This window comes from Dendropsophus ebraccatus, chromosome 12 (genome assembly GCF_027789765.1).
Source record: "Dendropsophus ebraccatus isolate aDenEbr1 chromosome 12, aDenEbr1.pat, whole genome shotgun sequence".
In the NCBI taxonomy this organism is placed as follows: Eukaryota; Metazoa; Chordata; class Amphibia; order Anura; family Hylidae; genus Dendropsophus; species Dendropsophus ebraccatus.
The window spans coordinates 80,748,966-80,773,373 of NC_091465.1; the positions used below are offsets into that span (position 1 = coordinate 80,748,966).

Below are 24,408 nucleotides of genomic sequence, written 5' to 3' on the forward strand. Positions count from 1 at the left end.
CAAATCTAAACGATAATCGTTCAGTTGAATAGCAGTTAACGACTAACGACCGAACGAGAAATCGTTGATCGTTTAATAAGACCTGGACCTATTTTTATCGTTGCTCATTTGTAAATCGTTCGCATTGAATAAGACGTCGTTCGGTTGTTCACAGTAGTGACGAATGGAATAGCAACGACAAGACGACCTCAAGAACGATCATAAGTAACGATTATCTTTCCATGTAAATGGGTGAACGATTTCAGGTCGTTCGTAATAGCGGTTGTTTGGATCGTTTATCGTTAAGGATTATGCGAATGATAATCGTCCCGTGGAATAGGGCCCTAAGGGTCCTATTACATGGAGCGATTTTTAACGATTAATGACTAACGGTAAACGATCAGAAACTAGATTGTTTATCGGTAACCGGAAATCGTTCACCATATTACACAGAACGATGGTCGTTGTGATCGATCGTGATTATTGTGATCGTTACTATGATCGTTTATTCCTTCTGATCCCAGCAAAACAATAAACAATGTGCAATTACACTGAACGATTAGTGAACAAATGCGGAACTTGAGCGGACGAATGTGGAATTACAGAGAAACATTAACGAACGATTAACGATAATTTTGGGTTCAGATCTAAATCAACGATCAACGACACACGAACAACTTTTCGATCATTGCCTGCAATTACACAGAACGATTATCGTTTAAATTAGAACGATATAACGATTTTTCACACGATAATCGTCCCGTGTAATAGGGCCCTAAGTGCTGAGAACATAATGCAAAGCCTAATGTTCAGGCTGGTAATAAAGCAAGAGTGGCTGGAAGGCAGAGGCAGTATAACTGGTGGATGTGTCATACTGTCCTCATTACAGCCGTCCATTGTCCGTTGCTCTAGCGCCATTTTCCCCAGTCCAGCTGGGCTTTCTCCCAGTGCTGCTGGAGGATTTTTTTCAGGTTAGCCTGGCTGTTCCAGCATTAGAGATGCCATTACCTTCTCTTACCTTTTCTCTGCTAGACTTCCCAATGGATAGACAAACGGGGTGTTGGCTGCATGGGATGTGGGGATGAGGGGAATAGTGTTATACACAATTATTATTAGTAAACCTCTCTTTCTCTCCCACAGGTATACATTTAAAACCTGACATAGCAATCGGATTTATATGTGGAATGTTGATCACCGCTCTGATTATTTTGCTGTATAAATTATGTACAGGGTAAGAGCCCATAGACATTGTACCGTCCTGAGAATCCACATAATATCTACAGTTACATGATACAAACCCACTGAGACCCGGTGTGTTACCCATCAGGCTTTATCTACACAGCATTGTAACATGAATTAAACCTTGTTCTTATATGTCAATTAAAATATAATGTTATTTACTTGCATTTCCCCACTTTACCACCAGGTGCGCTGTTTACTCGCATACACGTCCATCTCAATACGATACTTTTGGTGGTTAAAATATATTAAATAGTTTACATTTTCTTCTGAAGTGACTGTAACCAATACAGTATATATATATATATATATATATATATATATATATATATATTTGTAATAAACTCATTTTCAGGAATAAACTGGACAAAAAGAAGATGCCTGCAAAAAGGGAAGAACAGTTTTCCAGTGAGCAATCACCAACACCTGAGATATACATGAACACCACCAATCCTGACCACAGTGCTGAGGTACGAGGAGGAATAGAGGCTATCGTAGATTTCTGTATATCCAAGCTTTGTGTAAGAGATACAACTGGAACTAAAAGAAATATGAGCAAGTTTATAAAGGAGTATCAGTCCATCAATCTTCACTAGAGATGATCGAATATCGGGAAATCTTAGGTTCAATCGAACTCGAACCTTCCGCCTTTGATTCCCAATGCCTTCCCGATCTGTGGGGAAGGAGGAGACAACCTGGGTACCGCCTGGAATTCCGGTATTCAGCCTAGGTAATAGGCTGTATCCCGGAATTCCAGGCGGTACCCGGTCTGTCTCCTCCTTCCCCATGGAACGGGAAGGCATCGGGAATCTAATGCGGAAGGTTCGAGTTCGATTGAAGCTAAGATTTCCCGATGTTCGATCATCCCTAATCTTCACCACTAAATTTATTGCGTGCCAAAATACAAACCTACATGGCTCTAGACCATGAATGGAATGGAATTCCCTCTTTATCGAGCAGCCGACAGACAAATGGGGTAGCTAGATACAAGCAGAGTTGTGGGCAGTGATCAAAAGGACGTAGGGTGGACTTCAGGATTACTTAAAGGGGAAGTCCAGGCAAAATAATTTTAAGATATGTTATTGCCCAACAAAAGTTATGAAAATTACTAATATACACTTATTATGGAAAATGCACCTATAGCGCATTTTCTCTGCACTTACCACAGCATGACGTGTTCAGGTCTCTGTAAAGTTTGTGATGTCATGTCACATAAACTGCAGACACATGCTGCAGCAATGGGACAGACTGGAGCAGCAGTAGTGGGTAGTTTATGTGACACAATATCACCAACTTTACAGAGACCTAAACACATCATGCTGTAGTAAGTGCTGGGAATATGCACTATAGGTGCGTTTACTATAATAAGTCTCTATTAGTAATTTTCATAACTTTTGTTGGGTAATAACATATCTTAAAATTATATTATAATAAGATATTATTTAAGGACTTCCCCTTTAATAATATAGACAGTAAAAAAAATATATAAAATATGTTTAATATAAAAACTTGATTTAAAGGGGTTATCCAGGGGCTACTTCTTAGAGCCTTTTTCAAATCTCTAGTGGCTTCAGCCATTTTCTGCAGAGTGGCCTGCTGGGGGTTTGGCATATCAACCAGGGATAGGAACAGACTGGACAAGCTGATTAGAAGGGCCAGTTCTGTCCTGGGAAGCCCCCTGGACCAAGTGCAGGTGGTGGGGGACAAAAGTATATTGTCAGTGATAAGCTCCATGCTGGAGAATGATTCCCATTCCATACAGGAGACCTAGCACTAAACCTAGAAGCGTCATAGCACTAGGCAGTACTGTCAGTGACCGACTGCTTCACCAGAGCTGCGAGAAGGAACGCTATCAGATGTCTTTCCTCCCTGCTGCGGTTAAGTTGTACAACCAACTCCGACCTAAGCAGAGATTATTCTATACAGAAAACTGAAATATGTTTTAAAGCTCGTGATATCCTTTATACCTTTGTATCATTTTACCTTTTTTCTATGTACCAACTGTCACTGTATGTCCTGTACTTCCTATCACTGTAATTTCTGTACCTACTGTCACTGTAATTTTTGTCACTGTAATTCCTGTACATACTGTCACTATAATTCCTGTACTTCCTGTCACTATAATTCCTGTGCTTCCTGTTACTGTAATCCCTGTACCTACTGTCACTGTAATTCCTGTACTTCCTGTCACTGTAATTCCTGTACCTCCTGTCACTGTAATTCCTGTACCTCCTGTCGCTGTAATTCCTGTACTTTCTGTAACTGGAATCCCTGTACTTCCTATAACTGTAATTCCTGTATTTCCTGTAACTGTAATTTCTGTACCTACTGCCATTAATTCCTGTACTTCCTGTTACTGTAATTCTTGTACTTCCTGTTACTGTAATTCCTGTACCTCCTGTCACTGTAATCCCTTACCTCCTGTCACTGTAATCCCTGTACCTCCTGTCACTGTAATTCCTGTACCTCCTGTCACTGTAATTCCTGTACCTCCTGTCACTGTAATTCTTGTACCTCCTGTCACTGTAATCCCTGTACCTCCTGTCACTGTAATCCCTGTACCTCCTGTCACTATAATTTCTGTACTTCCTGTTACTGTAATTCCTGTACCTCCTGTCACTGTAATCCCTTACCTCCTGTCACTGTAATTCCTGTACCTCCTGTCACTGTAATCCCTGTACCTCCTGTCACTGTAATTCCTGTACCTCCTGTCACTGTAATTCCTGTACCTCCTGTCACTGTAATCCCTGTACCTCCTGTCACTGTAATTCCTGTACTTCTTGTCATTGTAATTCCTGTACTTTTAGACCTTTTTGTATTTGCATTATCTATGCTGCTGTAACACACTGAATGGTTGGATTATTAAAGGATTACTTTATTTTATCCAGCACTACAAAAACATGGCCACTTTCTTCCAGAGACAGCACCGCTCTTGTCTCCAGCTTGGGTGCAGGTTTTGCAACTCAGTTTCATTGAAGTGAAGGGAGCTTAATTGCAAATCGCACCTGACTTGGAGACAAGAGTAACAATGTATCTGAAAGAAAGTGGCCATGTTTTTGTAACACTGTATTACCCCTTTAAATAATATGGCTGCATTCACATGTCCTGTGTTCTGTCCGAGAAACACGGATGACACGGACGTTGAATGCAAGTCCTGGAAGGTGTCTCTGTGCGGCTAGGTCATTACAGTGCTGTGGTGATTCAAAGAGTTTCACTGCTGCTGGTGTGATGTTCATACTGTACATCATGCCTTCCAGTGATCCAGTCCAAGACTTGCATTCAACGTCCGTGTCGTCTGTTATTCACGGACAGAACGTGGGACGTATGAATGTAGCCTGAGTAATTTTCTGACACATTCCCTTTCAGAGGGAGGCAGCAACAGTTCCATATATGAAAGTTACATTTTGTATTTGTTGCACAGGGAGCTGCAGGTAATGATATACAAGTGGAATCAAGAGACGCCGCATTGGATGTTCTGTATTCTTCCATCAATTTCGCTGCTAAGCGACCCAAAGTGCCAGCAAGTCAGCCAGAAACAGAATATGCAGAAGTAAAGAGAAAATAGACTGAGCCCAGGATAATATGGACTCCTATCATGTTCAATGGATTCTCTGTAACTATTTTTGTTGTTTTTATAGGCTTTTATCTAATTTTAAGCAGCTGATATAGTTTTTGCAGCTGTTTTGATGAGCATCAGAAATCCCCACTGCACACAATGGAGCCGCTTGCTCCAAAGTGTGCACTTATAGGGTTTTCTGCGGCAGCTATTCACTGAATAGCGGCCGCAGAAAACTGACGCGATTCACTATTACATGATATAGAGAAACGATCTTCAACTTTAAGATATAAAAAAATCTTTTAAAAACAACCACAGACAGATAAAATTTCATAAAGTTTTTGTATAAAAAAAATACCACATAGAAAAAAATGATGTAACACGATATAGATGCTGGGAGATGTCTAATAAAGATTCTATTAATCACGGCCATTGTTGCCGATTTTCAACAACGGCCATGATTAATAGAAAAGTTTTGTTGCACTGCATTTAGAGGAAGTCCCGGGCGGAGTGTATACACATAGCATACACTCCGGCAGGGATCCCTAGCAGCCGCAGGAAAAACTTCATTGAAGAGCGGCCGCACAAGCCTGACAGGTCACACAATGGAGCACGCGGCTCTGGACGCTATTCGTGTGCTATGGTTAATTGGGATACAGGCGCACCCCCATCCCAATTCGGCACAAATGGAATTCATCCAAATAAAGTTCTGCCCATTTCCCTCGCACAGCACCAATCCATTACTGGGCATGAAACACTGGAAGCGGCCCCGCCGGCCCCCAGTGTGGTGATCTCCCCCTTTTGACGTAACTCCATTAGAATAAAAAAAAGGGACCACGCCACTGGCATCTGGTCAATGGTGGTAAAACTGGTGGTGAGGACTCTAACCAGTCACTTTATACCATAAAAGACATCAAAATGTGAGTATATTACAAGGCCTTTAGGCTGTGTGCACACTATGTAAAAAAACAACAGCTGTATTTCATAACAACATTCTCCCACTCCTGACACTGGCAGTCCACAGACAAGGCAGGAGCGATAATGACTGGGTCTATGGGATTAGGTACAATGGCTGACACTGAGAGTCCACAGTGCTCTCGTCTGCCACCTCTGTCCATGTCAGGAACTGCCCAGAGCAGTAGCAAATCTCCATAGAAAATCTTTCCTGCTCTGGACAGTTCCCGTCACAGACAGGGATGGCAGCAGAGAGTCAGACTAAAAAGAAAACTGAAAGACTGGAGATTTTTTAATAGAAGCCAGCCTTAAGGATGTCAGAATGATAACGCCATCCAAGGGCGGGCACGGTGGTTAAGCACAGGATCTTCAGTAGGGTCATTGGGGCCCTAAAGTAGACTGGCTATGCTAGAATGGCTGCTGGGGGGTCTCACAATATCCAGGTATTCCAGTGACCGAGCACGTCACCTGACTCCTAGGATTGTTAGTCCTGTGATATAAATAAAGCTGTGACCATCTTAACACCATTGCCTTCATTTCATAGTCTGTGGTTATTGTTGTTGGAGTGGTTTAAGGGGAAGCGAAGTCCATTCCATAGCCAACTGTCATGTCTGCCCATTGTCACTAGATGGCACTGTAACTGGTTTTAAAAACAAGATCTGTCCATTGTATTTACCTTTGTTGCTATGTTAGGAAACTGGTCGGATTTGTTCTCCATTTATTCTCCATTTTGGTTAACCAGTAAAAGGGATGTATACTGTTGTTGTCAGAAGAAATAATTTCTATATGTGTATAAGTACAACCTCGGTTCCTTCTTCATTATTACTAAAAATCAACATGAAACCTGCCTGACCTTCATAACCTGAGGGGAGAGTTTGTATAGTTATGTGTAGTACTGGACTGGATCTGTGTTTCGATTATATTAGTATGAATTATGGTGCGTTTACACAGACAGATTTATCTGACAGATCTTTGAAGTCAAAGCCAGGAACAGACTATAAACAGGGATCAGGTCATAAAGGAAAGACTGAGATTTCTTCTTTTTTCAAATCCATTCCTGGCTTTGGCTTCCAAAATCTGTCAGATAAATCTGTCTGTGTAAACGCACCCTAAATGATATCTCTGAATCAGGATAACTTTCAGGTTGTTTTGTACTTTTGACCAGCATGACGTCCTCCTAATGTGCTGTACATGGACCTTGTATGGTATCAGTGACTTCTTGACCATTACGAGACAATAATTTTCCATTGTCCCACTCACATCCACTCACTGTAGAACATTTTGGTAATTTTTTTTAATTGAAATTGGTGATTTTGCAATTGCAACACCTGAGTGGGCAGTCACTGCCCAGATAAGTCCATGTAAAGGTAAGAATATGCAGTTTGCCATGTTATTCCCACAGGCAGCTACATATCAAATGTTATTTTGGAGAGGAATACCCCTGTGCGGTAAAATACAACATTTCTTTGAATTAATTTGTGACAAAGACTAAAATACCGTTTATTATTATTTATTTTGAATCGTGTTTTGACTTATTGACTGGTCATAATACACCGGGGCTCTGTAAAGCGAGCGTAGGAGCCGAGCTCGCTTCATAGACAGTGACCGTTATTGGTCCTCACCGTTAATAGCACGAAGTAGTGATCGCGCTGCTGCCCGCCATTAACCCCTTAAATGCTACAATTGCAGCATATGTGTCAGTGACTCCCATATATGCTATGCTCCTGTCACTGTCCAATCAGTGTGACTGCGGGGGTCCCAATCATTTCCCCGTCTGCCAGAGGTCTAGTACTTACCTCTGTGCAGTTACCTGAACATTCTTCTCACACAGTCTATCACAGGCAGACTCTATGAGAAGATCACAGATAACACTGATCAATACTATGTAATGGCATAACATTGACCAGTGTTTGCAATCTAATGATTCCAGGTAATAGCCCCCTAGAGGGAAATAAAAAGTGTAAAGAAAAAATTATTTTGTTTTAAAAATATGACATAGTTCCTCCCCCCCCCAATAAAAGTCACCCCTAGATAAATCACCCCCCACAATTTACAAATAAAACTTGTAAAAATTAACATACTGTATAATATATTGTAGCGTGCATAATTGTCCAATCTATTAGGATATAACAATACTATAACAATAACTAAAACACTATACTACACCCTATAATCCTACACTACATCCTATAATCCTGAACTACTTCCTATAATCTGACACTATACTCCAAAATTTTATTATATACATATATTGCTATATTAACTAGTAACTAGACTACATGTACAAGAAAGAAGAAGAAAGTAAGAAGAAACCATTAGGGTTTACAATGCTGCTAAAGCCTCAAAGAGGAACAAATCACCAAATCTGTAGGAAGAGGAAGAAATCCTTTTTCGGATATAATAGTGACAGGAAGAGGGAAGAAAAACTGCAGCATTACGAGAATAAGTAATGGGGAGAATATGTTTATTGATAGGGATAAGGTGGTCGCTGACTATTTGAATAGCTACTTCTGCTCAGTGTTTCCAGAAGGAGAAGCCTTCACAATCACAGGATGGTTGGACACAGCATTGGCTCCAGTTGTATGGGTTCAGCTTCAGTGTTTTTAAGGCTTAAGATCAATAAGACGCGGACAACCTATACATATTCTTAGAGAGTTAAGATGTTCTCTAAATATCACAAAAATCACATTGTGAACGTGATTAGATCGTAAGTAGATTTACCTTAACTTTTCAGTGAATAGAGATGTCACTCAATCCACTGTCTGTTGTTACGCTAACTCTGTCTCTAGCAACAGAAACACAAGACAGAACACAGGAAAAGGAAGTGAGGCAATGCTTATTGCAGGCTGCCCCTGTGTGCCCATACAGCCCATGCCACAGCTCCAAGTTACAGGATCTCTGTAGTGCTTTAGTGCTCAGTAGTGCTGGCGCTAATGGAAGGTCACAGATCTGTTACAATAAGATGACAGCTGAAAAAAATAATATATTAGTTTGATTACCATTCAATTCATAGTTACATATAAAGCAGAGCTGAGTGTATCAGCATCATTTGGTAAAACGTGACAAACATGTGACATCTGTTTTACTTACTTAATTGTCAAGTGTGTTACAATTCTATTTGTATATTCTATTTGTTACAATTATATTTGTAGAAGAGGCTGGAAGAGTTTGATCCTGAGCAGATAAGTAGAATATGACTAATATCACACAAGGATGAGGTTTTATACCAAATAAAAAAGTATAATAAATAGAAAGTGAAGGAAGAACCATGAAGAGGAACTAATAATAAGCAGCAAGTTCAAGGAAGAGGTGAGTGGTGAGCAAAACCTGAGGAGCGGTCAGTGTGGAGGTGACAGCACAGAGGGGCAGCCAGTGCCGCCAGGGATTATACTATACAAGGTGAGTGCTGCCAGGCCAGTGCCGCCAGGGATTATACTATACAAGGTGAGTGCTGACTATTTTTTCCTTTATATATGGATTATAGAAGCTTCTACATGTTATAGGGAATCTAATACAGGACATGGGTATCACATCACTATTCTTTCTTAAAATTTTAAAATCTAACAAAGCTGAGAGACTGTAATGATAATATGGAATATTATTGGATATCAGTTATATTTTGTATGTTTTCCTTTTTATTGTACAATATACATCTATAATATATTGATAGTAGAAAGATACATATGAGATAGATCAGAGGCGTAAGGAGGGGAAGCGAGGGGGAGGACGCACAGTGACTGATGTACCTGAAGCCTCTGGGTGATGTGATCGCCTGCCCTCTGCCCTCCTATAGTGTTACATTAGGTTCTTTCTTCCAGAAACAGCACCTCTCCTGTCCTCAGTTTTGGTTATCAGGATGGGGCAGATAAAGCCCAGCAGCATGTGGGTCAGTCTTGTGGTTATCCTCCCTCTCTTATGGAAAGGTAAGTACAATATGCTGATATCCTGGGGATAGAAATTATGCCTGTAATGACACTTTCTAGAAGTAAAGATGGCTATACAGTAGTTGTGACAACACAAGAAGCTGGGATCTATGGTAGTATTAAAGGGCAAAACAATAATATTAGCTGGTGTCAGATCGTTATATATTTAGTAAATTACTTTCAGTACTTATCAGCTGCTGTATGCCCTGCAGGAAAAGGTGTATTCTTTCCAATCTGACACAGTGCTCTCTGCTGCCATCTCTGTCCATGTCAGGAACTGTGCAGAGCAGCAGCAAATCCCCATAGAAAACCGTTCCAAATTTACTTGTCACTCAAACCTGCGTGGGAGCCGGTGTAGATTTCTGCGCCCCCAATGTACAGCAGGTGAAGTCAGGCCAAATATACTAAGAGGTGTGCGCCTCCTAGTGAATATGGCAGGGTAGTTGGGGGTGGGGCCTAATTTAAGAGCTGTGTACTCATGTTATGGAGTAAACACTTGAAACAATCTCAGTTTCTAACTGGTGGATATAGGAATAGATAGTTAACAGTCTCTTGTAGGTAAGACTTGTTGCTGAGGAAATGGGGCTACCATGGGGCTTTGCCTATGTAGTAACAGAACTCTGCCGAGGTGACCTGACGAGGACTTGGTAGGAGAGACCCTTACTCATGGTTTTGAAAAATATCACCTATTACCAGTAGAGATCACAGGTAGCCAGGACTGGGAACACGGGCCCTGGGCCTATACAACCGGGAAACAGCTAATCCCACAAGATTATCCGAGTAGGCCAAGCCATGATCAATGGAGTCCAGGGCTTCATATACACTTTGTTCCACTAGGGATAGTCCAGATAGTAGAAGGACTCCCTGAATAGCAAAACTGAAATAAAATTGTCACCTCCAGGCAAGGTTTGTCCATTTTGGGTAATTGCCCCTTGTTAGGTTTTAGGCAATATACACATGTCCGCAATTTTGAATCCGCAATTACGGCCAGAAAATATGGTCAATGTATTTCAATGTCCCCATTCACACAACCGTAGGTGTGTACAGGGCCATGATCTGTGTCACAAAAAAAAAAAAGACAAGCCCTAGTGTGGGCTGAAATTCCAACAGAACTCTATAGAATCCATTTTTTCAAGTAGACTTTTTCATTTTTGCGGATCACCAAAAATTACTGATGTAATACAAATAACGGACTCAAATTTGCTGAGTGGAAAAAATAAAAAAAGTGACGTATGAATAGACCGTTAGCAGTGCATACTGCTTGTGACAGGAACTGGCAAGGTCTCCTTACCAACACCTTTTCTGGACAAGACTCCCTAACTGCACCTGACTCTTACTGTTACCAGGATTATTGGCTATACGCCTACTGGTTACCGCATGGGGGTCTGGTTTCAGATGCATGTGATGACATACAGTAAATGTGGGAACGCGGCCTAAGGCCATGTTCTCACTACGTAAGTTACGTAATAATCACGGCCGTTGTTGCTGATTTCAAGAACGTCCATAATTACTACGTACTGTAGCTTACGTAGTGCTGCCTTCTATGTAATTCAGGCCACAGTGTATGTAGTATACACTCCGCCAGGGATCCCTAGTGGCGCCGCAAAAAACTGACATGTCATTCATTAGATAGTGGCTGCAGAAAACCTATCAGTGCACAAAATGGAGCGTGCAGCTCCAGTTACATGCTCCTGTGGTGAGCCCCCAGAGGATGCTGCAGCGGTGGGATGGCCGGTCACTTGCTAGATAGAAGTGTGACGTCACTTCTTGTGGTGGATGGCCGAGATACAGCCGGACCTTATATATTTGCCATGTGACGCCAGTGCCTGGTGGGCACACAGGTGTGATGGCATGCCTTCTTTTAAGGTGTAAGGCCAGTTGTACCCTTTTCCCCTGTGGTCGGTGTCCTGTCGGGTTGCTACTGGGTCCCTTGGTATAGTGTAGTCACAGGTGTCCAGAGCGGTGTAATGACCCTCCCGAATGGTAGGACCTGCCACCCACAGGAGGGGGAAATGTCCCAAGGTTGCGGTGTGTGCTGTGCAGGTGGTAATGAATTATCATAGACTCTGTAGATAACGTTGGCTTGATTTACTATCAGCAAATGTGCAACAGGTAATACATAAGAGCGCTGGGACATAGACTTGATAAAGTTGAGTAGAATGTAGCTGAGTTGTAGTGCGTAGAAGAATACTTTATAGAAGAAGAAGACAACCTGTGCCAGTGTTTTGACCTTTCCTAGTCTTCACACCACCATATGCCCACTAGCGTTGGCAGAACCGTACTAAAGGGTGACACAGGCCCCAGACCTTGTTACCTGGGCTGAGCAGAGTGCTGAGGGTTTCCTGGCTGACTTTCGTGCTGCAAGATGAAGTACGTAAGCTTACTGCAGTTTTGCTCCACCGGGATCTCCACCCAAGGGGCTAACTTCCTGTAAAGAGTAACTAACGTGCGCTGAGGTTGGGTGAAAAGAGTGCAACAGAAGAGGAAAGAGGAGAGGTGATAAGACAGAAGAAAGAGAGAATCCTACTGGTGCACAGAACCTGGTGTACACAAACACAATAACTCTTTGATACACTTCAGCCATGCAGTGTTTAGACTTAAGCATATAATATAGCGACATCTAGTGGTCATCTTTAAACACTACTTTGACTGCAATAAGACCATAAAAAGTACAGACTTTTGTGAAGGGTGTAAATAATAGCAACAACCCTAGTGGGACACCACACTACATTGTGAGCAGAGGGGAATTGGGATGCGGGTGCACACTGATGCACCCGCATCTGAATTCATTGGCAGTGAAGATCATCCGGCCAGTACTGCAGTACCAGCCGGGATGATCTTCTCTGACAATGGACGTTCTGCGACCCAGCCGGGTCACGGAACAGCCGGTGTCTTACCCAGTGAGAACATGGCCTAAGACTGATCAGATATTAATAAGATGTTCAGAAACTAGAAAATCATGATGATAATTGGTGAGTGAAGATGGGGCGTCTGCAGGTTTAGTGGCTAGGGCAGCAGCAGCTGGTAATACAGCCCTGTCTACCGTGACCAGGTCTAGTGAAACTCAACATCAGGCAGACCCATGCTCCCCACCTCACCTTCTTCTGAATGAGACTTTTCTGTGGAAACCTCTGTTTTCTCTCTAGACTTTTACTTTAACACCATCCTTTATCCTTTTACAGGTATCACATGTCTCGCTGGCTATTCTATACAAGTGTCTCCTAATGTCAGTGTACAGGAGGGTCTCTGTGTCACCATTCCTTGTACCTTTACTGCTGATGGTAGAAACACATTCAGTAATACCTCTGGATACTGGATATCTTACTATACAGGTGATATTGTAGCCACTAATGATAAATCCAGGGATGTTGAGAAATCAAGCTTCCATCTCATGGGAAATCCGGATACTGGAGACTGCACCCTGACCATAACTGATGCCGGGAGGGGAGATGAGGGGACGTATTACTTTATATTTGAAGAAAGCAAAGACAGTGGAGTGAAATATAATTATATGGGAGAAATTACAATCGCTATAACAGTGACTGGTAAGTGTGAGTGATGTGCAGGATCCTACAGTAACCTCTGATTTCACTGGGGTCTATATGTGCTGTATATAACTATTAGAGATGAGCGAGTAGTGAAATATTTGACTTTCGAGAATTTGAATCGAATAGGCACCGATATTCGACTGTTTGAATGAGTATTTGATCCCATTATAGTCTATGGGAAAAAAATTCTCGGCACTTGTAAATCAAAATTCGACCACTTGGAGGTCACCAATTCCTCAATGAAACCTCCCTAAGTGATGCCAACACCTCCGGAATGACACTGGGACATTAGGGGGAGCATGCCTGCGTGCACCCAACACCCCAAAATCGCAGCATAATGCCACTCTCCGCAGTTGCGAAGGAAAAATATTTGCGAACGCTTTACAAACATTTTTGGCAATTTCACACATTTTGTTCATATTTCTTGCGCAGCGTTATATACATGATTCCAATGTGCGTCCGCAGAGCGCCATGTTATTCGCGCGTATCACGCGTCATGCTGTACGAACGTTACTGGAGCAGTATGTATGACGTGCCTTTTTCTGGGCTACTGGAACAATATGTATCACGTGCCTTTTAATGGGCTACTGAAGCAGTATATATCAGGTGCCCTTAGTGGGCTACTGGAGCAGTATATATCAGGTGCCCTTAGTGGTGGTAAACAGGGACACTATAAGTCACTTGTACACACAGGGTACTGGAATGAATACACCTGCTGATGCTGTTATATCATCTATGTCTTAGCACTGAGAAGTGCTTTGGATGCAGAGATGACTTTTTCGCTGGATCTTAGCCCTGAGAAGGACTTTTAGGTTCTGTAATAATCCTGCCTAACCAAAACGCTACTAAAACCTATCTCTCCCTGCTGCAAGATCTTTCCCTGACTAGGTTGAAAGCTCATCTGCGGTCGAGAGGCGGGAGACAAGTATTTAAGATTCAAGGGCATGTGGTTCAGCCATCCAATGAGGGTAGATGCCGTTTTCGCGCTGCATGCGTACTCCCAGGGTCCCTCACGGCCTCCCTGCATGGTCATTGGATTAAAAAAAGCGCCAACTGCGATTGGAGGGCTTTCGAATGTTTCCCGCGTATTCGCCTCACTACTCAATTGAATTTGAATCTTTCGAATACCGCAATATTCGATCGAATACCATCTTGATCGAATCGTATTCGCTCATCTCTAATAACTATACAACTTTAAAGCGACTCTGTACCCACAATCTTCCTCCCCCAAACTGTTGTACCTTCAGATAGCTGCTTTTAATCCACTGTCCTGGGGTCCGTTTGGCAGATGATGCAGTTATTGTCCTAAAAAACAACTTTTAAACTTGCAGCCCCGTGCCCTTTGGCCGTGGCCTAGATTGTGTATGCATTAGGCTGGCACCACCTCTCTTTCCCTCCTCCCCGCCCTCCTCATCATTAGGAATGCTCCAGGCAGATTGTCTCCTATTCTTCAACTGTGTTAGCCCGGCACGTGGGCTGGATCGTTAAGACATCTGTGTAATGTTCAGACAGGAGAAAACGTTCCAGTGGCATTCCTAATTATAAAAAGGGTGGGGAGGAGAGACGGAGGGGGGTGAAAAGTTAGGGCACAGATATTCTAAGTTGTTTGTTAAGACAATAACTGCATCACCTGCCAAACGGACTGCAGGACAGATCTTTGATTAAAAGCAGCTATCCGAAGGTACAAGTGGTTTGGGGGGGGGGGGGGTATCAGATTGTGGGTACAGAGTTGCTTTAAAAGAAATCTCCAATCTCTAGTCATGTGTTGTACAGTACCTCTGGGCGTGATAGTGTTGTACCTCTTAGGCACTTGTGACGGTGACCAGGAGTGGTATGTGCCCACCCCTAGGTATACCAACTCACACTTTTGTGATAGACAGTTGTAGTACAGGTGTAGATGTAAGTAATAGTGATGAGCGAAAAGTATTCGATCGAATAGTACGCTATTCGTGCTATTTGATTGTGTTCAAATATTCAAACAAAAATGCAGTAAAAATTTGATTCGTGTCAGTTGCTGTTTGGAGCTAGAGAAGGAAAGCCTGTATACCAGGAGAGAGCTTTTAGGTAAAGTTAGGTAGGAAGGAAACCCCCAAAAGCCCTTGTTAGTGCTAAAACTATAAAAACTGAGATTTAGAAGCTGTTGTGAGACAGGCAGTGTGTTCAGACACCCACTGTTGTATACTCTGTGTGTATATGCAGTGTCCCAGAACAGCCCTTCTCATGCTCACACTTGTATTATAACCAGTTCTGTTCTGGAAAGCTATGGTCCACTGCAAACTGCGTGTATTGTGTCACCCCTGCAGTATTCAGGTCTGCTATTCCATTCATTTATTGCATATATATTCAGGTATCAGTGCCTAATGGTATTATGTCGCCTCCTAGTGTTCAAGTATGGTACTTCTCATGTATATTTCTCTGTGTATGCCTAATGGTGTGGTGATGCAATGGCTGGATGTCACGTGACTGTGCCCTGCTTCCATGGTAACACCAATGGTCATCGAGCTTTTGGCTGGGGTTACCATGTGACTTCCTGTGCTACCTCAGTCTTCTTCTCCACCTTCAGGAGACAAGTGTGAATCTATTCCCTACCACAAAGGGGATTGGTTGTATGTTTGTCCTCTCTCCCTGCTAAGAGAGAGACCTGTGTGTGCTCTGCTGCTCCAGTCCACTGGCTGTGTTCCTGTCTCAAGTCTCAAGATTCTCATCTGGGTGTCGATTCTTCAGTCATTCTTCAGTTCCTCTCATCATCATCTTCTCTAATCATCAACAGCAAGTATTTCTTTCAAGTCTCATTCCACCCAGCATCTCAACTTCAGTTTCACTACTACTCCCATCATTCAGCACGCTACTCTCACAGCCTATTGCAGCATCACCCATTACTCTGCTTTATTCAAGATTGCCTTATTCCTGGTTGCATCCGGAGAGACTGTTGCTACTGGTTACCACCGTTACAATAAATATACAACTACCGTTGTTTCTGAACATTGGCATTGGTGTGACAATTGGTGCCCTGACTAAGGACAATGAAGAATCGCATGCCCAGTATTCCTGCATGGTCTGGAGCCCGGTTTCCAGCTGTATCACCCTCGTGCCTACACCGTGACCATATTATCCTACAGCTGCCCCGGTTCCTGCCTGTTAGCACCATCTATACTGCGGAGTGGCCCCAAGGGCCCAGGGATATAGCATATACTGCTATATACTCTGTGTGTGGGGTAATAGCTGTTATCTTGCTACTACAGATTTGCACAGTCTGTGTCCTTTGAAAGAGTTGACCAGCTATTTAATTCTATTATTTTAAAAATCAATACTATATCCAGTATACGGCTGTATTGTCACAGCCGCGGCGGCGTCCCGCGTTCCGGGCCGCCGCCGCGACCGCTTCCTGCCCCATGCAGCAGCCGGTGTCCATAGTCGGGGACCCGGCGCTGCTATCACCTCGGCCCCGGGGGGCGCCTCACCTTTCCACGCTCCTGTCTCCCGCTGTGCCGGCCGGCGCGCGCGTCCCCGCCTCCTAGGGCGCGCGCGCGCGCCGGCTGTCTCAGATTTAAAGGGGCAGTGCGCTCTTAATTGGTAGTTGCACCTAATCACTCCCCTATAAATCCCAGCATGCCCTGTACCCTGTGTTGGAGCCTCTACATGCTTCCCATAGCGTTTGGCCCAGCTCCCTGTTGTTCCTGTGTCCTGTCCGTTACCTGGTCCCAAGTCCCTGTTCCTGAGTCCTGTCCGTTACCTGGTCCCAAGTCCCTGTTCCTGGTTCCTGTTCCCCTGTCACTCCACCTGTTCCCGTGTCCAGCCTGTCACGTGCTCTCTCATCTGCAGACTATTGCCTGTGCCATCTCCTGCCACGCCTCGCCTGCCGACACCAGCAACCAAGCCAGGGGTAGCGACCTGGGGGTCGCCTGCCGCAGCAAGTCCATCCCGCCTTGCGGCGGGCTCTGGTGAAAACCAGCGGCCCCTTAGACTCCGCTCCCTGGTGAGGTTTGTGCCATCGCTGGTGCCGGTCCAGTGGATCCACTACTCCGGGCGTTACAGTAGGCTCCAACCATGGATCCCGGCGAGGTGCCTGATCTCCGTGACGTCGCCAGAGTGGTCACTCAGCAGGCGCAACAAATCCAGAAACAGTCACAGCAGATCCAGCAACTCACTGCCGCCTTACAGCAGCAGACTACTGCCCAGCGCACACCACCTCCTGACGCTTCTTCTTCACTCCGACTGGCCCTCCCAAGCAAGTACTCTGGGGACTCTAAGTTGTGCAGAGGATTCTTGACTCAGTGCACCATGCACATTGAACTTTTGAGTAGTCAGTTTTCCACCGAGCGCTCTAAAGTGGCTTTCATCATCAGCCTATTAGAAGGTAGAGCCCTGGCCTGGGCCACGCCACTGTGGGACCGTGATGATCCAGTTGCTGCCAATCTCCGGGCCTTCCTATTCGAGTTTCGCTCCGTCTTTGAGGAACCTTCCCGTGCTTCTTCAGCCGAGACTGCTCTCCTCAACCTCTCTCAAGGCAGCTCCTCTGTTGGTGACTACGCCATCCAGTTCCGCACCCTGGCAGCCGAATTGGACTGGAACGAGGCCGCCCTATTGGCCACCTTCAAGAAGGGCCTGTCTAGTCGTGTGAGAGACGTGCTCGCTGCCCGAGACCTGCCTACCTCCCTGAACGAACTCATTCTACTGGCCACCCGAGTTGATACTCGTTTTTCGGAGAGGGAGGAGGAGGTTCGGCATGAACATTTACTAACCCGTTCCCGTCGCCATCCCCAGCTGGCGCCGGTTTTCCAGAATCCTGACCTTTCGATGTCCCAACCCTCTCCTGAGATTCCTATGCAGGTGGAACGGGCTCACCTGACGCCTGATGAAAGAATCCGGCGCCTGGAGCAGAATCTCTGTCTCTATTGCGGTGGTTCCGATCACTTCCGGCTGGGATGTCCCCTACGTCCCCAAACATCCGGAAAATGCTCGCACCTAGGTCCGGTGGGACAGGTGTCCCTAGGTGTGAATGCCACCATTCCAAGTCTGTCTATGCCAGTTTCCATCCGGACTCTCTCAGGACGAAATCATCAGACTACTGCCTTCCTCGATTCTGGGTCAGCAGGCAGTTTTATTGCGGCAACATTGGTCCAAAGATGGCGGCTACCCGTGACCCGACTAGCCAGGCCCCTGACTATCTCCTCGGTCACAGGCGAAATTCTTACCGACCGTGTGTACTACCAGACCGCACCTTTAGTCCTCCAGGTGGGTCCTTTACATCAAGAAGAGATATCCTTCTACGTCCTGCCCCATTCTTCCCCCGCGGTCCTCCTGGGACTCCCGTGGCTCCAAGAACATGCCCCTCAACTGGACTGGAGAACCGGGGAGATTCTCAGTTGGGGTCAGGACTGTTCCAACCAGTGTCTCAGGTCACCTCAGACCAAGAGTACTATGTCGTTTCCTGTCCCAGCCAAGCCTCTATCCGACCTACCGGCAGAAGACCAAGACTCGGCGGATGCCTTCTCTGCTGAGGTGTACCCTCTCTCCGTACCCAAGACTAAGGTCGGGTCCTCTCACCACCGGGAGAACTTACAGAAGGTCCTCGTCCACAGACCCACAGTCCCTTGCCATGTTTTACCGCCTGATCGCCTAGCACCAGTCGTCACCTCCTCGCTTCGGAGAGTACCCCCCGGAAAGACTCATGTTCACCCTGCGCTTCGAAGAGGTATTTTGAAGTGGGGTCATTCCTCGTTGGAGGCCGGGCACCCTGGAGTCCGTAAGACCGGCCAACGGATCTCTCGCCACTACTGGTGGCCCAGTTTGTTTCAAGATGTCAAAGACTTTGTGGCTTCCTGTGCCATCTGCAGGCAAGAAAGAGGGGGAGGCCAAAGGGGGGGGGTACTGTCACAGCCGCGGCGGCGTCCCGCGTTCCGGGCCGCCGCCGCGACCGCTTCCTGCCCCATGCAGCAGCCGGTGTCCATAGTCGGGGACCCGGCGCTGCTATCACCTCGGCCCCGGGGGGCGCCTCACCTTTCCACGCTCCTGTCTCCCGCTGTGCCGGCCGGCGCGCGCGTCCCCGCCTCCTAGGGCGCGCGCGCGCCGGCTGTCTCAGATTTAAAGGGGCAGTGCGCTCTTAATTGGTAGTTGCACCTAATCACTCCCCTATAAATCCCAGCATGCCCTGTACCCTGTGTTGGAGCCTCTACATGCTTCCCATAGCGTTTGGCCCAGCTCCCTGTTGTTCCTGTGTCCTGTCCGTTACCTGGTCCCAAGTCCCTGTTCCTGAGTCCTGTCCGTTACCTGGTCCCAAGTCCCTGTTCCTGGTTCCTGTTCCCCTGTCACTCCACCTGTTCCCGTGTCCAGCCTGTCACGTGCTCTCTCATCTGCAGACTATTGCCTGTGCCATCTCCTGCCACGCCTCGCCTGCCGACACCAGCAACCAAGCCAGGGGTAGCGACCTGGGGGTCGCCTGCCGCAGCAAGTCCATCCCGCCTTGCGGCGGGCTCTGGTGAAAACCAGCGGCCCCTTAGACTCCGCTCCCTGGTGAGGTTTGTGCCATCGCTGGTGCCGGTCCAGTGGATCCACTACTCCGGGCGTTACATGTATACTCTGTGTGTGGGATAATAGCTGTTATCTTGCTACTACTGATTTGTGCAGTCTACGTCCTGTGAAGGTGTTGACCAGCCCTTCAATTCTATTGCTGTAAAAACAATTCTATCTCCGGTATACGGCTGTATACAGTTAGTGTGGGATAATACCTCTTATCTTGCTACTACTGATTTGCACAGTCTGCGTCCTGTGAAGGCATTGACAAGCCCTTTATTTCTATTGTTGTAAAAACAATTCTATCTCCGGTATATAGCTGTATACTGTTAGTGTGGGATAATAGCTGTTATCTTGCTACAACTGATTTGTGCAGTCTGGTTCCTGTGAGGGCGTTGACCAGCTCTTTAATTCTATAGTTGTAAAAACAATTCTATATCCAGTATACGGCTGTATACTGTTAGTATAAAGTATAATGCACAGTTCACACTCAGCTGTCTTTTTTTTTTTTTTTTTTGTAACTTATGCGTTTGCGTGTGCTAACGATGTCCCATGTTTAGATCATATTCACACCCACAGTGCTTTTTTTTACCACTTCCAACTCTGCTAATGACAAGTCCCACTTTCATATATTGCACTTAAGTTATTTTATATATATTGCACATATGTTTGGTTTTCGTTTATTCAACTGTATACCTACAATTGTTGTCTAAAGCTACCGGTTCACTCGGTGACACGTATCTGTCCTCTAAAATGACAAATATTATCTTTTCATAAGGCCCATGAGGTGAACCCTCGAAAAATTAGCTTGAGGCCCATGAGTTTAGCCCTCGAAAAATTAGCTTGAGGCTCTTGAGGTTTGCCCTCAAAAATTATATGGAGACCCTTGAGGAGAGCCCTCTAAAACATTATATAGAGGCCAATGAACTTAGGCCAATGGGGTGAGCCTTCAAAAAATGGTATAGAGGCCTACGAACTTAGGCCCATGAGGTGAGCCCTAATAAAAATATTGTGTAGAGGCCTATGAACTTAGGCCCATGAGGTGAGCCCTTAAAAAATTGTATAGAGGCCTATGAGCTTAGGCCCATGAAGTGAGGTTTTTAAATGGCCCATTTCTATGGTAGTGGAGGAGGAGGGGAATAGAAGGAAATGACGTAGAGCTGAAACATGCGACTTATCTTATTGAGGCTTTCAACTGGTGGAGAAGCAAAGTCTGGGTCTATCCACTGGGCATTCATTTGGATTGAACCAAACTGGTTTTACCTAACCACTTAAGGAACTCTCTGGTTGGAGAAAACACACCGTGTGACACAAAATAAGGCCTCTGATAGCTGGGAGCTGGATAAGGGCTCTGCATGAGGTACCCTTGTCAGGGATTGGTCTCAGTCAGCTTCCAACCAACACATATGATTGTATTAAACATACAGTCAATCAAAGAAACAGTTAACCCTTTGTAAAGAATCTCCTTCAACTGTGCCATACAATATATATAGTAAGACATCTACTAGTAGAGTAAGGCAAATGTACCATCTGATACATCGCTGCGCTTTTTTTACCTTAATCAATCGGCGTTGGTGCAGAGGTGCCAGTGGTGTGATCCTTTTTTTGAATTGCCTCCTGGTTCTTTAGCACAACACCCACCACAACTCAATTTCACATGTGGACAACTTTTAAGCCCAACTTTAGAGACATTTGTGTAAGCTCCAAACCTATGAGGTCAGTTTTTTTAAAGCCTATAGGTAAATATTCCCTTATATCTCATGATTATACAGTAGATAGTAATAACTCATGGTGAATGTCAAATATAATATTATAAAATATTTTTTCCCCATTAGGCCATGTTCACATGGCATAAGAGACCGGCCATTTTGTGACCCGGCCGAGTCATGGAGCGGCAGGTCTCTGAAAAGATCATCCCAGCCGGTACTGCAGTACCGTCTGGATGCTCTTTCATGTCGCAGAGTTCTGATGCGGGCACATCCGTGCACGCTCGCATCAGAACTCCCCACAGCACTCAATGAAGCTTGCGGCCGCAGACTTTCACTCCATAGTGTACACTGACAGGGTTTCCACTGAATAATGGCCGCAGAAAACTGACATGTCAATTCTTTACGGCGCCACGAGGGATCCCGGCCGGAGCGCATACAATGTGTATACGCTCCAGCCGGGATCCCATAGAAGGCAAGGCAACGTATGTTTTCGTACAAAGTACGGCCGTTGTTGCCGATTGCAACAACGACCGTACTTTTACGAAAACATACGTTGTGTGAACATAGCCTAATTTTGTATTTGAACTAAACAAATAGCTTAAATAAAGCAGCTGGTTCTAATGTTTTAGATGTTATAAATTTTTTGCTGATCATTTACTGAGAAGATCTGAAAGGCTCAGAAAAAGGCTGATGATTCATTTTGTTAAAGTGTACCTGTCCTTTAAAAAAAAATTGACATGTTAAAGAGTCACTGTCGTATTTTTTTTTTTTTTGCAGAAATCAATAGTCCAGGCGATTTTAAGAAACTTTGTAATTGGGTTTATTAGCCAAATCTGCCATTATCTGCATGTAAAAAGCCTTTTCCCAGGTCCCCCCCTCCTTCCTCTTTTTCATCCACTCTGAAAAATCTGAAAATTGTGACTTGTTGCAGGAGACGTCCCCTGTCTGTTCTAGGGAGAGGGGAGGGGGGAGGAGGAAGGAGGGAGTTAGCCGGCAGCAGAAAGCAGATAACAGAGGATTACAGGCACGGAGCTGGGTGACAGCTGTAATCCGAGCTCAGACAGGTCACTGGTGACTGTCACAGGAGATATCCCGTGAGGGATTTGTAGATTAACTCTTTGTTGTCCTGTTTTGGTCTTTTCTTTAGCTCTCTCCATAGGAGAACAATGAAGACAGGGGGGAGAGCTTCAAACTGCTTTTTCATGATAAAAATGCATTTTTCTGATAATAAACCCAATTACAAAGTTTCTTAAAATCGCCTGGACTATTGATTTCTGCAAAAAAAAAATTCACGACAGTGACACTTTAAAGAAGAGTCAAAAAGTTTTGATGGGTCCAGGTCTAAGTGTTCAGACTCTTACCGATCGGGAGAATGTGATGAGTCGGGCTCATAATGTAATTTTTGGGAGTCCGGCTCTTTTTTTCCCGACACAGCAGGGAACAGATGGGGAGTGCGGTCTTCTCCCCACTTGTTCTCATAATCGGTACGGATCTAAACACTCAGACCCGGACCGATCAAAACTTTTTACATATGTCTATGACATGTCAGAATTTTTTTTTTTTTTTAAAGACACTTTGTTTTGTAGATGGTAAAATCTTCCTAATAATATCAGGAACTTATAAATATTCTTGACATACTTCATTAACATAAGTCTATATTACATTTTATATCTCATTGTTTCTTCATCTTATAGATCTCACAGAAGAACCAGTGATGTCAGATCTTGGAACAGTGACTGCTGGTATAGATAAGACAGTGACCTGCTCTCCTCCTGGGAACTGCTCTGCCACATCCTTAGTTATCCAATGGAAGAAGAGCGATGTGTCCGGCATCTGGAAGACTTCACCTACTATAACATTTACCCCATCTCCAGATGATCACCAGAAAACCATCACATGTGAGATGACAAACTCCAAGGGGAAGACCACAAAGAAAACCATTCTTCTTGATGTGTGTAAGAGCCTAATATATATTGCATATACAGATATCCTCCTTAGTTTGCTGTATTTGAATAGCAAAACCAAAATTTATTTTGGTAATGCAGTATAAAATCATTGTTTCATTTATTCTTTTATTTTTGTTTACTGAAGAAAAAATGAAAAGTTTTCTATATAGTTTTCATTAAAATGTATCTACTATTTAGCTGCTAAAGTTAGGATCCATCCATCAAAGGGGCTTTCTGATGTATCGGTGTTATACCTTGTTTATCTGTACCCACAATCTGACCCCCCCTAAACTGCTTGTACCTTCGGACGTCCGGTTTCAATCCAAGATTTGTCCTTGGGGCCGTTCAGCAGGTGATGCCGTTATTGTCCTGGAAAACAACTTTTAAACTTGCATTCCTATGTCAAATTGCTGTGGCTTAGAGTGCGTGTTCCCCAGGCTTGCACCACTTCTCTATCCCTCCTTCCCGCCCTCTTCATCATTAGGAATGCCTCTGGGCTGGACTGAGCAGTTGCATACAGTTAGTTTTCTGTATACCAGCTTTGCATATATGCAATCCCTGTGTATGCCAAATGCTTTCTACCCCACCAGTCGCTGTTTTTTGTTTCCAACAACAAAGCTGGAATGAAAACATGCTGTGATAAGTAAATATACACAAAAGAAGCTGGCAGGGTAGAAAGCCATAATCATACCTGGGGATCGTGTCTATTGCTTTCCACTTCACCAGCTTTTTTTGTATATATTTACGTATCACAGCATGGTTTCATTCCAGTGTTGCTGTTTTTCTTTTTCAACCGCAACATTGGAATTAAAAAATGCCAGGGGACACCAGGGGAGCACAGGCAGGTAAGCTTAGGCATAAGCTTTTTTTTTTTCCTTTTTATGTTTATTACATTGTGCAGCCTTCATCTTAACAAACTGGTTCTGAACTTTGCAAAAATGTAAACAAACTAAATTAAAAATAAATAAATATATATATATATATATATATATATATATATATATATATATATATATATATTAAACTTTGCATTTTTTTGCC

The 24,408-nt window shown here is 44.3% G+C and overlaps 2 protein-coding genes across 2 annotated transcripts in view; both read left to right on the top strand.

Annotated features, from left to right (window-relative positions):
- LOC138769369 (sialic acid-binding Ig-like lectin 16) overlaps positions 1-4,887 on the top strand; it is a 67,569-nt gene extending 62,682 nt beyond the window's left edge. Inside the window, exons 10-12 of the mRNA XM_069947787.1 lie at positions 1,120-1,210; positions 1,574-1,688; positions 4,640-4,887. Of these exons, the coding sequence (XP_069803888.1) occupies positions 1,120-1,210; positions 1,574-1,688; positions 4,640-4,783 (350 nt within the window). The 3' untranslated portion in view covers positions 4,784-4,887. The remainder of the gene's footprint in view (positions 1-1,119; positions 1,211-1,573; positions 1,689-4,639) is intronic.
- A 4,663-nt stretch (positions 4,888-9,550) lies between these two features.
- LOC138769751 (sialic acid-binding Ig-like lectin 13) overlaps positions 9,551-24,408 on the top strand; it is a 55,765-nt gene continuing 40,907 nt past the window's right edge. The window contains exons 1-3 of the mRNA XM_069948395.1: positions 9,551-9,651; positions 12,834-13,196; positions 23,116-23,376. Of these exons, the coding sequence (XP_069804496.1) occupies positions 9,585-9,651; positions 12,834-13,196; positions 23,116-23,376 (691 nt within the window). The 5' untranslated portion in view covers positions 9,551-9,584. The remainder of the gene's footprint in view (positions 9,652-12,833; positions 13,197-23,115; positions 23,377-24,408) is intronic.